The sequence below is a fragment of the Mesocricetus auratus genome, unplaced genomic scaffold, assembly GCF_017639785.1.
Source record: "Mesocricetus auratus isolate SY011 unplaced genomic scaffold, BCM_Maur_2.0 Super-Scaffold_100009, whole genome shotgun sequence".
Lineage (NCBI taxonomy): Eukaryota > Metazoa > Chordata > Mammalia > Rodentia > Cricetidae > Mesocricetus > Mesocricetus auratus.
This window is the reverse complement of record NW_024429193.1, coordinates 64,477,067-64,493,673: the sequence shown is the minus strand read 5'-3', so window position 1 is coordinate 64,493,673 and position 16,607 is coordinate 64,477,067. Positions and strand designations below refer to the sequence as shown.

Sequence of the window (16,607 nt, the reverse complement as noted above, 5' to 3'; positions counted from 1 at the left end):
GTGAACAATGCACAGTTACTAAGAACGTCCTTTACTCAGGGCTTTCTCCACTCCCTTCAAATGAACTGTTTTGGGAAGACATAAACCACAGCTATATTGGCCTGATCATGTTGGGCTTCCACCATATTCCACTTAGCAGAGCAAACTTCCTTTGACATGTCTATAGAGAATGCTGGGTGATGATTGTTGCCTGCACACCTTCTGATATATCCCTGATTCTCCTCTCCCACCTACACTTTCTTTTCACTTCAAAGTTGTTTTCTTAGGGGAAAGTGTCATAAATAGGAGGTGTCTGCTGTGGTCTAAGGCCATGTGCTTAAGCAGGGAATATGGTAGAGTTCTATGCCTTTAATACCAGTAGCAGAGGCAGGTGGATCTCTGTGAGTTCAAAGCCAGCCTTGTCTACATAGCAAAATCCAGAGCATCCAGGACTGTATAGTGAGACACTATCTCAAAAAGCAAACAAGCAAAACACTGCTAGCCATCAATACATTGAGAACACAGTTCTATTAGCAAATGTTGGGCAACCAAGAGTCTCTCCAGCAGCACAGATAAAGAAATGGGCTTAACTTCATCTCCATTGTTTAGGGACTGACGAATGGAAGCTTACTTTTCCAGAACTTTAATTCCTTTGGGACTGATGATAATAAAAGACCAAGAAACCCCTGATTGAGTTAGATAGAGAGTATTCTGTAGGTGGAGACCAGAAATTTTTGGCTATGTTTTATTTTTTCTTTTCCTTATTAACCACCAAAGACTGAAACTTTCCACATTCCCCAGAGGCGTGGGGGGGCAACTCAAGTTTATAATTCCAACTGAATATCACCCTGCTTCTACATATTTGAACCCCTGCCTCTCAATCCTATTAACTAAGTATCACACCCCCCAGAAGATGAATTTTTAGCAAACTGTATAGTTGAATAAAACCAAGTCTGTTATTTGTATTTTTGCAACTATATAACCGTTGTTTGTCTCAGGAATGGAGAGATGACTTAGTGGTTAAGAGCACTAGCTGCTGTTGTAGAAAACCAGGGTTCATTTCCAGGTTCCCACACATTGGAGCTAACAACCACCTATAATTTCAGGTCCAGGGGATTTGACATTCTCTTTTTCACAGGCACTGTATGCACACTTACATAGATGCAGATAAAACACTCATACATGTCAAATAGATGCAAATATATAAAAGTTTAACAACTGTATAAATACAGGGTAAAAATCTAAGATTATGTTTGTGAGCTAAGAAGTAAATTGTAATGCTTGGAGGACTGGGGATTTTTGGCAGATGCTAAGAATTTTAGATGGAGGTCAGCTAAATTCAAATGAACATCTGTGATGTTTGTGTGCAACATATTTATCTCAAAGACCTCAATACACTGATTGGGCTTTTCCATAGATGACAATTGCCTCCAGATAGACTGTGCCTGAAGAGAAGTTTGTTGATCCTGGAGATCCAGCCTGTACTATACTTTACATTTGAGGAGCCAATGATTGTGCGAAAGAGCCTCAGCATTTTCATTGTCATGGCACTTGGGTGGGGTGTGTTCAGAAAAGTGAGGTTCTAGTGGATGTGTTCCAGATTTAGGTAAATAACACAAATTCTTTTTTATTTAAATAAAAAGCAATCTTATTTTACATACCAATCCCAGTACCCTCTCCCTCCTGACCTCCCACTCCCCACACCAACCCCTATCTCACCTCTATTCAGTCCCCAGGGAGGGTGAGGCCTCTCATGGGGGATCATCAAAGTCTGACACATCATTTGGGGCAGGACCTAGGCCCTCCCCCATATATCTAGGCTGAGAGAGTAACCCTGCATAGGGAATGAGACCCAAAGTCTATTCTTACACTATGCAAAAATACTGGTTCTACTGCCAAAGGCCCCATAGACTTCCCTGGCCTCCCAACTGACACCCACGTTCAGGGAGCCTGGTTCCCACTGTCAAACTGGAGTCCGTATGCTCCCACGTGTTCAGGAGAGCTGCTTCTGTGGGTTTCCCCAGCATGGTCTTGACCCATTTGCTCATCACTCCCAACTGAATTCCAGGTGTTCAGCCCAGTGCTTAGCTGTGAATCTCTGCTTCTGCTTCTATCAGCTACTGGATGAAGTCTCTAGGATGGCATTTAAAGTAGTCATCAATCTAATTATAGGGGAAGAGCATTTAAGGTAGCCTCTCCACTATTGCTTAGATTCTTAGTTGGGATCATCTTTGTGGATCCCTGGACATTAACCTAGTGACAGATTTCTTTTTAAATCTATAATGGCTCCCTCTATTACAGTATCTCTTTTCTTGTTTCCCTTCTCTATTCTTTCTTCTCAAATTTCCTGATCCTTCCTGTTCTTCTCCTCCTCCCCTTTCTCCTACCTCTCTCCCCATCCCCCATGCTCTCAATTTGCTCAGGAGATCTTGTTCCTTCTCTGGGAACCATGCATGTCTCTTTTATGGTCCTCCTTGTTTCCTAGCTTCTCTGGATGTATGGATTGTAGACTGGTTATCCTTTGTTCTATGTCTAAAATCCATTTATATGTGAGTATATACCATGTTTGTCTTTCTGTGTCTGAGTTACTTCACTTATGATGGTTTCTTATAGTTCCATCCATTAGCCTGCGAATTCCAAGATTTCATAGTTTTTTTCCACTGAGTAGTACTCTATTGTGTAAATGTATTAGGTTAGGAAAGTAAAGTCTTCCTTTAAGAAATTATTTTATGAGTGTATCAGGAGGAGGTGAGGAATTGATTTCTCCCAGGGGAAGTCCCTTGGTGTGTCCAAGAGGTTATGTTCCAATTGTAGACTTAATGATAATGATATGGTTTGTAGATACTTGTTATTAAGACATTGTGAATAATACTGATCTCACCAAAAACTCTTTGATTCCTGGAAAAGGATGGTGTCAGGTGCCATTTGCCTGAGTGAGTCAATGTTTCTACTTTGTTAAGAGCTCAGCTGAATGGCACAGGCTAGGGTGGGGGCTTTGTTTCATCCTGTTCACATTTCTTCTCCTTTGGAAATGTATATTGTAGGGAAGAGTTTTGATGATCTCATCAAATCAATTACATTCAAGTGGAATCATGTGCATTGCGTTTGATGAAAAGAAACGAAGTTATATCCTTCATGAGTTAAACAAATAAAGCTTTCTTCAATGTCAACTATTTGCCAGACTTTATTCTAGAACTCATAGAAGAATTAATGTAAGAAAACTAAGTCAGGTCTGTCATTTGGAGTTTACATTTGTTGGTGAGTGGCACATCACCGTCTGTTTGTGCAGCCAATGAGGAACAGTCAAGAAAAGACTCATATTGAACAACAGAAAAGCTTGGAACACCTTGACTTGGGAATTAGAGTGTATGGGAAGATAGAGGAAACATACCAGGCTTGCCAATTTCAGACCTCATGAATTTTCCTGTACTCATGACCCCTTTAAAACCAGAGGTAAGGACATAAAACGGAGCTTACATTTTCTCCAGGATTTGCACATGTTCAATCTTGTCGTTATTCTTGGAGTTTAGGGTGTATAAGTCATGCTTCTATAACATGTCTGAGAGTCAAGACTTCAAGTATTTCCTTCCTATACTTTCACAGTCCAGTGCCCATGAAACTGAATGGCCACTGAGTCTGGGAAGCACCATTGGGAGAGGGCGGCAGGATAAAGGCTTTTCATGGCAAGTAAGTTTCTGAATCATTGAGAATTAAATCTTGATAGAAGGACTTGAGGTATATTATGGAGGTGGACCTCAATCCCTAATAATTTCATTGTCCCTACTCTTATAGGTGCATTTTGTGAAGATTATCACACACTTCCTAGTTTTCACTGGAATTTCTTTTCAAACAATAGTAATGAAACTTTTAGATCTCCAGTTGACATTATCCATTATTTAACAATTTTGAAATTCAAATACAGGTTATGATAGGCAAAGCTTAAAATATCTCTTTCAATATGGAAGTTTTTGCAACTACTACACTGGGGAATGAGTTGGACTAGTTTTTACTAAAAGAAGATTGCTGAGACAGGAGCATCTCCATTTCTGAAGAATTTTCCCTTTATTTCTTAGCTGTCAATGTGACTCTTTTGGTGTGGAATACAAACGGTAAGCTGAGGGACGCTCATTTCAAGGTGACACTGTGGGACAGACAGGTTAGTCCTCACAGTTCTTCTCTGGTTACACCTGAAGACTGAGTTGTGCTGGGAGAATCAGGGAAGTGTCAGAAGACAGTAGTAGCTACTGCAGCCAGTGGAAAGGAAGCAGATGAGTAGGCATCTGTCACTGCAAGATAAACCACATGCTTGGTGAGGGTATAGGTAACTATTTATTGTGGAAGGTACTTACAAGAGAAACTGGCAACTCAGGAGACTCAGCAGCTTTCTAAGACCAGACTGGAAGCCCAAAAGAGAGTGTGCATCTCTCCTGCACAGCCTTTTATTACCACATCCTTATGTGCCTCTAGCCACGTCCAAAGTGGGCATGGTCAGCGGCACAGTCATCTAAAATCTCTCCCTACCATTCCCCTTTTAGTTTAAAGTAGATATTTAAATACAAAACAAAACTAATAAACAAAATGTCTCAAACATACATAAAGTATATGTACATAGAAGATGATAAACAAATTATAATCTACCCATATCCTTATCCTAAGCATATCTATCCCGTCTAAACCTAAGCTTATCTGAAGGAGGTGCCCAAGTCTGAACACCTCTTCCAATCCTAACCCTAAAATATTGAAAACTAAAACTAACAGTTGTAAATTATCCTAAAATATCAACAGTAGGGAAAGAGGGCGTAGTATTCTCAAAATTCCTTCCTGCTGAAATGGGATGATGACAATCTCCTGGGAACCTGTAGAAAGAAAATGTTAGTGTAACAAGAGTCTTAAGTAGATTAAATCAAGTAGGATCAGATGGAATCAACGAAATAGGGCAGTTCAGATGCATCAAATTGGATCAGGTGGAGTCAATGAAGTGGGGCCCCATTTTCTTTCCTAAGTGTTTGAAAATTGATGTCAGAAAATTCATTGTTCTCTGAAAAACTCAAACATTAATGTTAACAGGGAAATTTTAAACTTTATATGTATTCACACCGAGAAAGGCAACAATAAGGAAGATAGTAAATATGAGGGAAATTATACTTTCAGAGAAATAACTGAGTATAAACAGATGGCAGTCCATAGATTTGTTTTCTTCTGTCTTACATCAATGGCTGCTATCCTCAAGTCAGTGGAAGGCAGGTCATGCTTCTTACAAAAACACATATTCACACCCCGACATGAATAATTAATTTAAAATGTCCTTTAGAGGAAGCATAACCACAACAGATTCCTGCCCAATCTACTCCCCTTAGCCTCAATATACTTCATAATCACTAATGATCTTTTATGGTACTGTCATGGGACAGGTGCGAGGAGGTCACAGTGTATGTTTTCCTTTAAAAACTGAAGAAGTGGGAAGGAATCTTTTGGGCATGAATACTCTGTCTGAGGTAGTGTAGAGTAATTGTATAGCCAAGCATGAACCCAAGAATTAAGACAATTGCTTCTTCCAAGATCATGGGTTTTGCATCTTTATCTTGTCTTTTATCCTGTCTTTATCACTCTTCATTACTGCTTTTCCCAGAATGCAATGAAACAGGAATATTTTTGGGAAGTGGTAAACTGCTCCTCTGTAAACAAGGGCTACTCTCACGTCTAAGTTTTGAAAGGCCTCGGGTAGAGGAGCCCTACCACACTCTGAACTGTGACGTTTATGATTCAGGCAGCTATTTCTATTCACCGACAATGTATTTCCTTGTAGTATCATGAATAAAGAACATGCATCGTGGTTGGGTGGAAGTTAAGTTTTTTTTATTCCTTTTCTATTAAGAAAAGAAAAAATATCACCACCAACAAAAATCCTGCTTCTAGCACTGTACCTGATCAAAGTTTCAGATGTATGGTGGTGTGTTTGTGTGCTTTAGATCGTTTTCTCATTTCAATTAGATTTTGAAGTTCTAAAGTAAATAGTTCAGAAAACTGATCCAGGTGCAATCTATAGTGATGGCTCACCACAAAATGGTTTCCCATAACTTGAATCTATGTCATACTCTTGTGAGGGTTTCTATAATGTAATGGTTCTTCATGGACGGTGGTTGGACCTACACCACCTTCAAGATAGCTCTGTCATCAAAGATGCTTGCCTCTAAGTCAGACCACTCAAGTTTGATCCTTGGGACCCACATGGAGGAAGCAAAGTACAGACTTCCAAAGTTGTCCTCTGACTTCCAAACCCACACCTTGGCATGTTCCTCTCCCCACCCAACTGGCTAAATATATGCAATAAAATAATAAACATGGAAATAATTCTACAATATATCTCATACAATTAATCTGATTCAGCAAGATTATAACAGCATGATGGGGAATGAGCAGAAGCAGAAATTCAATGGTGGCTACAGTTATCATTTCTCTGGGATTATTAGGAATATTTTGCCACAGTTTCCATTTTTAGATTTCTTTAATAATTGTATAATCTTGAGGCATAGGAGCCATCTTGTTCAAAGGTATGTGTTATATAGTAATAAAATTTGAGTGAACTGTCAAGTATTAGAAAAATTGAAGTATTTTGCCCTTCTCTGCCAGTTCTCCTGTAGCAGAGATTCTTAAATCCTTTCAGCAATAAGGAAGCAGAAGTACTGGGGTTGAGCATGGAACTTTTTACTTCAGCAGTAATAAAACACACTTCATTAGACATTTTGTCAATAATGGAGAAGCATGAGCTCACTTGGGAGTGTGTGTGTGGGTGAGAGAGAGAGAGAGATTGGGAGGGAGGGAGAGAGGGAGGGAGGGAGAGAGAGAGAGAGAGAGAGAGAGAGAGAGAGAGAGAGAGAGAGAGAGAGAGAGAGAGAGAGAGAGAGAGAGAGAGAGAGAGAGAGAGTTTTCTGTCTTAGGCCTTGGAAGTTCAAATCTGGAGAAAGTTTGTGTTGTTTCACACTTCATCTTTATATAACTTAGTGGTTCTCAGTCTTCTTAATGCTGTGACCCTTTATTACAGTTCCTAATGTCGAGATAACCACCCAACAATAAAAGCATTTTTATTGCTATTCATAACTGTAATTTTGTTACTGTCATGTATCATCTGTGTTTCCCGATGGTCTTAGGTGATCTCTGTGAAAGGGTCATTCTATCCCCTGAAGAGTACCCAACCCACAGGTTGAGAACCCCTGCTATAGATGACTTGCAAGGAACTCATTAAATGTAACCACACCAGTTTGGAAAGTTTTGACAGCTTCTCTCACTCTGCTGCTAGGAATATTATGATTAGTAGCCCTTCAATACATTTTATTAGTGAGTATTAATTGTACAAAGTGAGGGGTTTTCTTATGACCTAAATATGCTACATTTGATCACATTTACCTCTTTATTACTCTTAGATCTCATCCTGTTTCACAGTTCATAGACCCCTTTGATTTTCATCCTCTCCCCATTCCCTAAATTCTAACTGTGGGAAAAAACACATGATAGGTGTCTTTGTGGGACTGGCTGAATTTCTTTAACTCAATCTCTCTTTGGATGTGGTATAGTTGGAGAAAGAACCAAGATTTTTTTGTGATACTATGCACCCAGTTGGCCAGCTCATTACTAACTTTGGATGCTAAAAACCAGACATTCCCTTAGAATGATGCTTTGTATGTGGTGTGAGAGTCTGGAGACTCAAAAAAGATCTAGCGAGTAAAGGCCCTTGATCTAGCCCTGTGGTATGTGTGGTAGCTAATTTGAGACATTCCTGATGATGCCATTTGTCAGTTCCTGGCCTCATGTGCTGAAATAAAGGCTATTTCCCTGCAGAGACTCAGTAGGGGCAGAGATGTTGTTTGCTAAACTCTTTCTTAAGGTCAGCAGCATTGACAGCCATGGGAAGCTGAGCTGCTTAGCTGAGGTTGATTCTGTGCTCCTGAACCTTCTGCAGAATAGCCGGTAGCTGCTTCAGATAGTTTAAATATTTCCTTTTCCTTGTCATCCCTTTTTTTCTTCTTCTCTGTTTATAAAACTACGTACCTTTTGGAGTTTCTCATCACTTGTGTATGACAGAGAAATCCCCCTAGAAATGTCAGTGTAAATACTGACTACATAGTTATCCAGATCTTGTGACTGTATGAAGAGTGAAGGGACAGGAATGGGATCAGTCTGCAAATGCATTAACAATGTCTTCTGTTACAGTGAATGCTAGCATTAGTCTTAACAGAGAACAGTGTTGCCGTCTTCTTTGTACAATTTGCTCTATGTAGAAGAAGCTGGTTGAGAGGTAGAGTAGGTGAAGAACTTGTAGAAAAGATAGAACAAGCCTGTCCACAGAAAGTATTTTGAAATTCTGTCTTCCAAAGTTATCAAATATACCTGGAAAGTTAGTAAATAAAATCCAACATGTGAGTGTGACCTAATATCATGTCCCCTGCGTCGGTTTTCATACTTTTAATGCTTTAATTGACCCTTCATGACTTACTCTCAATTATTTAAATGTGGTGGCTGAGCTCAGTCTTCTTACTCTTCACCCTAGGAATTACCCCTGAGAACCACACAGGTGAGGCCCAATAAATAAATTTTGAATGAATGCTTGCGATATTTTTCATATCTTCTCTATTCCTTCATATAATTATTAAGAGTATGTTTTATAAAAAATAAAAAGGCTGCTATGCAGTAGTGACACATGCCTTTAATCCTAGCACTCAGGAGGCAGAAGCAGGTGGATCTCTCTGAGCTCAAGGCCAGCCTGGTCTACATAGTGAGTTCAAACCAGAACAGTTAACTGTTATACAGAGAAATCCTTTCTTGAAAAAAACCTATAACTAACTAACTAACTAACTAACCAACCAACCAACCAAACAATCAACTAACTAAAAAGGCTGTAGCATACATCCTTGTAGGAAACAAAGAAATGCAGCACGGAAGAGACAGGTTGCCACTCTGGGACCAGCATCTACTTATGGAGAGTAGCAATATTCTCAGAGGTCGATGATTGCTATCAAAGGCAGACAATGTAGGTCAAATCTGAGATTCTCTGGAGGAAAGAAAGAGGAAGAGAAATTTTTATCCTCAACAGGTTCACAAATATCCCAATGTTGTTAGTACTTACTCTGAGAGACAGGTTCTATTTCTCCATGTTTCTAAGGAAATTTAAATATATGTAAATAGAAGACCCTGAGCACAGGACTTGTTAAAGGGGTGAACTTGGACCAGAATGAAGTTTCTTTTGCTTCTCTTCTTCCTTCTAACAAACTTGTAAATGTCTGAGGAAAGTAAAAACAAACAAACAAACGAAGGACAAATAACACAAAAGATATGAATTTAAGAAAAAGGATGTTTGTGACACACAAAGGGGGTATGTCTCCAGTCAATAAAGAGCTTTAACAAGCTGGACTATCCCTCAACTTTTCCAACTGCCAGGATTACTGGAACCAAGAGGGAAGAAAAGGCCTCGGAGTCAGAGGAATCAAGCTAGTAGCGATAGCCAAGGAAGGGATATTTCCTGCTTTCCAGAGTCCCCGTCCAGGCAGTTATGGATGGATTTGCATTTATGTTAGGAAATTCTTGGACTTGCCCATGATAGTCATGTCTGTTTCCCCCTGGGTGAGGCAGGCTGTCCTATAAAGAGAGTCTCAGTGCTTGGCTGCAGTATTGTCAGTACTCGAGCACTGGTGGTCTACTTCGGAGAACCTGGTGAGTCTGATTTCTTGAGTTCTTGAGAGGATCTGCCTTTGGGATATTCTCATGTGTGGAGTTTCACCTAAATACAGTAATCTTAGTATTTCCAAACTGATCTTGGGATAAATGTTACAATAGATGCAGCTTTAGGAAGGGAGGACATTCACATACTTTACTAGCTTGCTTTTGTATTTTTCTATACTGTAATTTGATACCTACATGGAAAAGCAAGACAATTGGGGAAGTTTTTATTTTAGATGAGAACAAAGAAAAATATGTAATTTTCTTTTATCCATATCTCGATGGAATCCCTTTCCAAGGGTTATGTCACAAGCAGTTCAGAGGGTCACCTATTCTTTCAACAGCTATCTGTTGTGTTGCTCAGTCATTCTACTTGAAATATACTAGCATTAGATGGGTACTGTTTATAAGAATGCTAGGGTTAGGAGGATATTCTAGTCATATAAATACTATTTCTCAGTGCTGGGGAACAGAAGTATATCCTTAGGAATAATGACATGGGATAAAAGAAAGGTTGGCTAAAGGTGTTGAAAATATGCTAAGTAGAAGAAACTCAGGACATCTTAAAATAAGAGTGGTAGATTTTCATCTTCAACAGATACACAGGAAGAGAGGAACGATTCTGCAGCCCCATAAGCCTAGTTTTATCCTCAGAGGTGATCTCTTGTGAGAACTGTCTTGTAATGCCTTTCAGATCCTGAGACTTGAGCACGATGTCTTACCAACAGCAGCAGTGCAAGCAGCCCTGCCAGCCTCCTCCTGTGTGCCCACCCCCAAAGTGCCCAGAGCCTTGTCCTCCTCCAAAGTGCCCTGAGCCTTGTCCTCCTTCACAGTGCCCTGAGCCTTGTCCTCCTCCAAAGTGCCCAGAGCCTTGTCCTCCTCCACAGTGCCCTGAGCCATGCCCCCCTCAGCCATGGCAGCCAAAGTGCCCTCCTGTGCAACCTTCTCCACCCTGCCAGTCGAAGTGCCCACCCAAGAGCAAGTGAGGGCTTCAGAAGTCACCAGAAACAGGGGAAATGAAGAAAATCCATTTCACCTACTTCCATACAAACATCCCCATCTTCTTTTCAAAGCCTGTCATGGATGCAGAAGAGTCTTCTCCACCCTGTCCCTCTATGTGCTTCTGATGACCCCTGATAGAGAAGGCATTTCTGTGAGGCTGTCTTCCTGCTGTTCCAAGGGGCCCTGAGAATGGTCCTTCCTCAGTGATTCAGTGTCCCAGATGTTGAGAGGAAGAGCAGCAGCTGTCTACTTATCCTGTGCCCTGGCCTTCCCAGTCTGCTGTCACCTGGGCAGTTGTCACTGCTGTTTCACTTCCTGAAGAAAGTACCTTTTTGGTGATGGTCTAATAAACACTTTTTCCTTGGAAAATGCTGTTTAAATATTGTCTTACTATTTTGGATTATTTCTAGCCTTTGGTAGAGGAATTTTAAAATTTAATTCTGTGTTTTCTGGATTTAGTCATATCAAAGATAAATTCAATATTATTTCAAATTTATGTTCTTGACCACTGATTGAATTGTTCTTAGGACAGCATTCATTAACTTCTTAAAAGTTGTCTTTTTCTTAGTACAAGGTAGGAAACTCTATCATCTATTGGTCATCTACTTATAATCTATTTAACTTTCATATATTATTAACTTGATTCTTTAGCAGAAAATAAAAGTTGTGTAGTCAGTGTCAGACATCAATTTGTGATGTGGTGCTCAGTGCTTGTTTGTGTACTAGCAGAAACAGGTCAACATAATTGTCGACACTGTCACTGTGTGGCTTTCTGACAACTGCTCTTTAAATGTTATTTAAAAACGAAGTTATCCTTTTCCCCCTGTGTCCCTGTAATTGCTAATTCACCCCATTTCCTATGTAATCCTGAGAAAAGGGGATTTGAGGAATGTATGATGTCTCCTGAATAAAATGACAGCAACCTTTAAGGCTGGATATAAAAGAACAGGAGAGAAAAGAATGTTTAGGAGTCAAATGGCCCCCTCCCTAGTTATTCTTCCTAGTTGAGATCTCACAAAGTCCTGTATGTCAGCACTCCTCTCATTCTTCCCTTCTGGAAGTCAGGCTTCACAGAGTAGAATGTTTAAAGGCAGCTGAATCCATGAGGGGACAAGGAAGCTCTTCAAGGAAACCCCGTTGATCAAGGTCCTAAAGTCAATAACGACTGATGTTTCTTTCATCACAGTGGAACCTCAATTTGAGCTTCTGGCACTGACATGAACCTGGCAGAGCCATCAGCAACAACTTATTTTTATAAAGACTTGAAGTTAAACAATTACACATATGGGTACATGGATAAAGGAAGGTCATTTATCAGTACTAATGTCCCCAATATAAGTATAGGTAACATAAGGTGTGTTTCAATTCACATATCTCTTGTAGTTTTCAACCACTGAGGTAAGCAGAGAACAGCTTGGCACAGCATGGGACATAGCTCCATTTTGCAAAAGTGTCATCAATTCATGGCCTTCAGATATTCTATAGTTTTTGTTGGAAATTGGACCTGAAATGAGGGACATTTCTTGTGGGATGACATGTGTGCATCAGATACTTATGTGTTGAGTTTCTATCACCCAGAACTGTAGAAAGCAGCTGTATGTAGAGATGTGGTCTTTGAGGTTATATGGGTACGCTCTTGTTATGCTGGACTGGTGTGCTCTTGGGAAAGGTGAGGCACAAAAAGACATGGAACACTCAAGAGACAGATACAGGGAAGATGACCATCTCTGGGCCACACTGCAGAAGAGAGCATCTAAAGAATGCTCTCACATATGCATTCTTCAGAGCTATGAGAAATAAACCCTGGCTCTTTGAGCTTCTCAGTCTGCAGAGCGTCTTACTGGAGCTCACGCCAGGGAATCCAGCAGAGCTATGGCAGCAGCGTGTTCTGAAAAGAGAACTGAAATGCTCACACCCAAGTCCTCAACTCTAATCTGTCCCACCGTGCAAAGTCTGAATGGATTCTTTCCATTGTTGCTTCAGATGGACAGGGATGAGCAAGGGGCTCAAGCAAAGCAGCACCAGGCTCCCTGGAGGCTCTGTGTCCTGCACTGGCACAAGGCTTTCCTTTCTGGGAGTTAGTGTGCAGACCTCTCTCTGTGCAGGCCACAGAACACAGATATCTTTGTGGTCAGTTATAAAGTTCTTTGGGAGAGCTTGGGAAATACTATGAAAGACATAGAGGTAGGATTGTAGGATCCAAAGTCAAAGATACCAGTAGACCAAGGCCCATAGAATCAACTAAGCTGTGTTTATAGGGACTAACAGAGACTGAAGTGACAATCACAGAATATGCATGGGTCTGTGCTTGGTTCTCTATATATGTGTTATGGTCATGTAGCTTAGTGTTTTTGTGGAACTCCTAACAGTGGGAATGGGGACTGTCTCTGTCTCTTTGTCTGCTCATGGGACTCTTTTCCTCCTATTGGGTTTACTAGTCCAGGATTGATATGATGATTTGTGCCTAATTTTATGGTATATTGTTATGCCATTTTTGGCTGAAATCCCTGGGGGTTGCCTATTCTTTTCTGAAGGGAAACAGAGGAGAAGTGGAGCTGGGGAGAGGGCAGCTTAGTGAGGGTGCTCAGAGGGGTGGAGGCACGGGCAACTACAGCAATGCATGTATGATGTAAGGGAAAAAACTCTGGGTGTATGTACAGGAGTGTCAAACCTGAGTCATGTGTTACTTCTAATTTCTACCTTTTGAAGTCTTTGGCAATGATTTTCAAAGTGATTTTACCTGTTTGCTTACCACCAACAGCAAATAATGGTACTTTTATTCCTGTACACACTAGAATTTTTTGCCATTGATATTTTGATAGTCATTTTGACATGAATCTCAAAGTAATTTAAATTGCTGAACCCTTACTAAAATGTTTGTCAAGCAGGGCAGTGGTAGTGCATGCCTTTAATCCCAGCACTCAGGATACAGAGGATGGAAGATCTCTGTGAGTTTGATATCAGCCTGGTCTACAAGAGCAAGTTCCATGACAGGCTCCAAAGCTACACAGGGAAACCCTGTCTCGAAAACCCAAAAAGAAATAAAAAATATTTGCCAGACATTAATGTTTCTTTCTTTGAAAATTTTAGTCTTTAGCTTGTTTATTGATTAACAATATTTAATTTTTTATTTCCTTTTAAATTATGTTTTTAATTGTCATTGAATTACAGCACTTTACATATCCTATAATTCTCTCCTGACATCCCCAGTGGCAATCCCTAGAATACCTCCCATGTCTGATCATCAGATTTCAGCATGATGTCTTACCAACAGCAGCAGTGCAAGCTGTCCTGCCAGCCTCCTCTTGTGTGTTCACCTCGAAAGTGACCAGAGAATTGTTCACCCTGAATGTGTTCTGAGACTTGTCATTCTCTGAAGTGTCCAGATCCCTGGATTGCCTCAAAATATTCTTGAGTCATTCAAGAATTGAAATACAACCATTTTTAATTCATTCAGTCAGTTTTCATGCTTCAAAGAACCATTAACAGATATTAGATAGAAGTGGAAGATTGATGCTGTGTATGTGTGTGTGTGTATGTGTGTGTGTGTGTGCAAGAATAGTATTATGTAGTATATATTAAGTATTCATTATAGTATGTGTTTTGGTAGTTCTCATAGTTTGGGTACATCCCAAACTCCAGTTGGGATGTACCACAGTCACAGATGGTCTCAACAGCCCTTAACACAAGACAAGTGTGGGATATTGTGAGTTCATGCTGGTCACCTAAGCATGAACATGCTTAGGGCAGGTGTGATTTTAGTTCCTCTTCCACCATAATAAGCAGACTTATGGTCATCATTAGTGGGGGGTCTAAATATATAACTAAATATATTGTTTGAGATGGCAGTCCTGAAGATGGTCAGGATAAGGCCAAAGCCCATCACCCTCCCCTATGAGCAGCATATTCAGTTTTCTATCGTCACAGAAAAGAAACCTATGCAGGCAACTTGACCTATCTCGAGGCCCAGGGTTGTCAAAGAGGAAGTTGAAATCACATCTAACATCCTTTGTAATACTTTCCTTCTTTCAGTATACAGGCAAATTTCACCTAGAAGCTAGGAATATAAATGTGCCATTGCACCAAAGAATAGCAATGAGTTGAAGCAGAACAAAGAATACAAGAGAGCTGTAATAGAGAAAAGAAATATTCTCTTCAGTGAAGAAAGAGAACTTAGATAACGAGGCAGGTCTTACTGAAACTTACAGGAGGGCCCGCTGAGTCACAACGCTCTATAGTGATGATGTCCAGGAAGAGGATATTTCCTATTTTGTAGAGTCCCAGTCAAGGCAGTCATGCATGGATTTGGTTGGGAAATTCTCAGACCTGCCCACTGACAGTCAGCTTTGCTTCCACTGGGCTGGGCAGCCAGTCCTATAAAGAGGTCCTTGGCTGCATGACTGCAGACTCCTGGTACTCAAGTCCTGGACTACTTTGCAGAACCTGGTGAGTGTCATTTCTTGAGTTGGTCTGTCTGTCTTCACGGTCTTCTATGTGCTGCAGTCAGTTTTGAGGGAGTAAGTCCAGTTGTGATCATGTGATGAACAGCATTAACTTAGCAGTCAGAAATTTAGCAATGGAAGCAATGGTTTACTGTGATAGGTAATTATCCTTTTTATCAGGTATGCAGTTTAACGCAGTATATTTCTCCTTCACATGCATCTTTTGTTATCCTTTCCATAGCCCTATACCTTGGCAGGTTTCAGAACCTGGGATGTTCCTGAGCTGTCCTTGACTCTAAATCCCAGACATCCTACTGGAATGTCACAAGTGACAGGTGTGATATGGATGGCTTGTCTGATTGCTCTCGGCACCAGGACTTGACATGGCCTGTCTCAAAGATGTTTCATTGAAACAAAATATTTTCTCCCAAAAATACATGAAACAGGGGATTTCTCAAGGCTAGTGACACAGATTGCTGAGAGGAAGGTTGAAAGCCATGCTGCCCTAAAACAGGAGTTGGGGGTTATGTGCATGCCTAGAGAGAGAAATGGATGTGATGTTCCATGACTCCATCAGTCTTCTATATGTGGATCACCCCTGAAAACTCTCTTGTAATGTCTTTCAGATCCTGAGACTTCAGCACCATGTCTTACCAACAGCAGCAGTGCAAGCAGCCCTGCCAGCCTCCTCCTGTGTGCCCACCCCCAAAGTGCCCTGAGCCTTGTCCTCCTCCACAGTGCACAGAGCCTTGTCCTCCTCCAAAGTGTCCAGAGCCTTGTCCTCCTCCAAAGTGCCCTGAACCATGCCCCCCTGAGCCATGCCAGCAGAAATGCCCTCCTGTACAACCTCCTCCCTGCCAGCAGAAGTGTCCACCCAAGAGCAAGTGAGTGCTTCAACAGTCATGAGGACCAAGAGAAGAGAAGGAAATCTACTTCCTACACTTCCATAGAAACACTTCCATCTTCCCTTCAAAGCCTGTCATGGATGCAGAAGAATCTTCTCCAACCTTCACCTCCATGTATCTTTGGTCACCCTGATAGGGAAGGCATTCCCCTGAGCTTGTGCTGCTTCTGCTGTGAAGGGGCTGCTGAGAATGATCCTTCCTCACTGCTTCAGTGTCCGGATGTTCAGAGTGAAGAGCAGCAGCTTTCCACCCTGTGCACTCAGAGGATGTGTCCATAACTGTCAATCACCTTGGCTGATTTGTTTCCACTGTGGTTTCATTTCTTGAATAAAGTACAATCTGATTGATAGCATTCATGTCTTCTTTTTTCCCCTAAAATTCACTCTATTACCTTTCTTATATGCTCTTTCCCCTTTATTTTTATTCTCTGAACCCAGGTCATTCTGCTGTAATCAGGTTTTAACAAAGATTACTCAGTGTTTGTTTGCTTGAAGGACACATTTTTGTTCTGAATGCCTACAACCTCTCCTTTAGCAGATGCTGTGATATCTAGATATACATGTGCCAT

General features: G+C 40.9%; 2 protein-coding genes across 2 annotated transcripts; both read left to right on the top strand.

The window, feature by feature from the left end:
* The first annotated feature begins 10,402 nt into the window (after nt 1-10,402).
* Nucleotides 10,403-10,676, top strand: LOC101829013 (small proline-rich protein 2D-like). The gene has a single exon (XM_005080313.2). It carries the CDS (start codon nt 10,404-10,406, stop codon nt 10,674-10,676), a length of 273 nt encoding a protein of 90 aa, XP_005080370.2. The 5' UTR covers nt 10,403.
* A 4,326-nt stretch (nt 10,677-15,002) lies between these two features.
* On the top strand, nt 15,003-16,391 carry LOC101833007 (small proline-rich protein 2D-like). Its single transcript, XM_040751512.1, has 2 exons — nt 15,003-15,138; nt 15,761-16,391. Exon 2 carries the CDS (start codon nt 15,780-15,782, stop codon nt 16,020-16,022), a length of 243 nt encoding a protein of 80 aa, XP_040607446.1. The 5' UTR covers nt 15,003-15,138; nt 15,761-15,779; the 3' UTR covers nt 16,023-16,391.
* Nucleotides 16,392-16,607: the final 216 nt, after the last annotated feature.

Coding starts and splice junctions, on each gene's coding strand:
- LOC101829013 (XM_005080313.2), top strand. CDS start 10,404: ATGTCTTACCAACAGCAGCAGTGCAAGCAGCCCTGCCAGCCTCCTCCT.
- LOC101833007 (XM_040751512.1), top strand. CDS start 15,780: ATGTCTTACCAACAGCAGCAGTGCAAGCAGCCCTGCCAGCCTCCTCCT.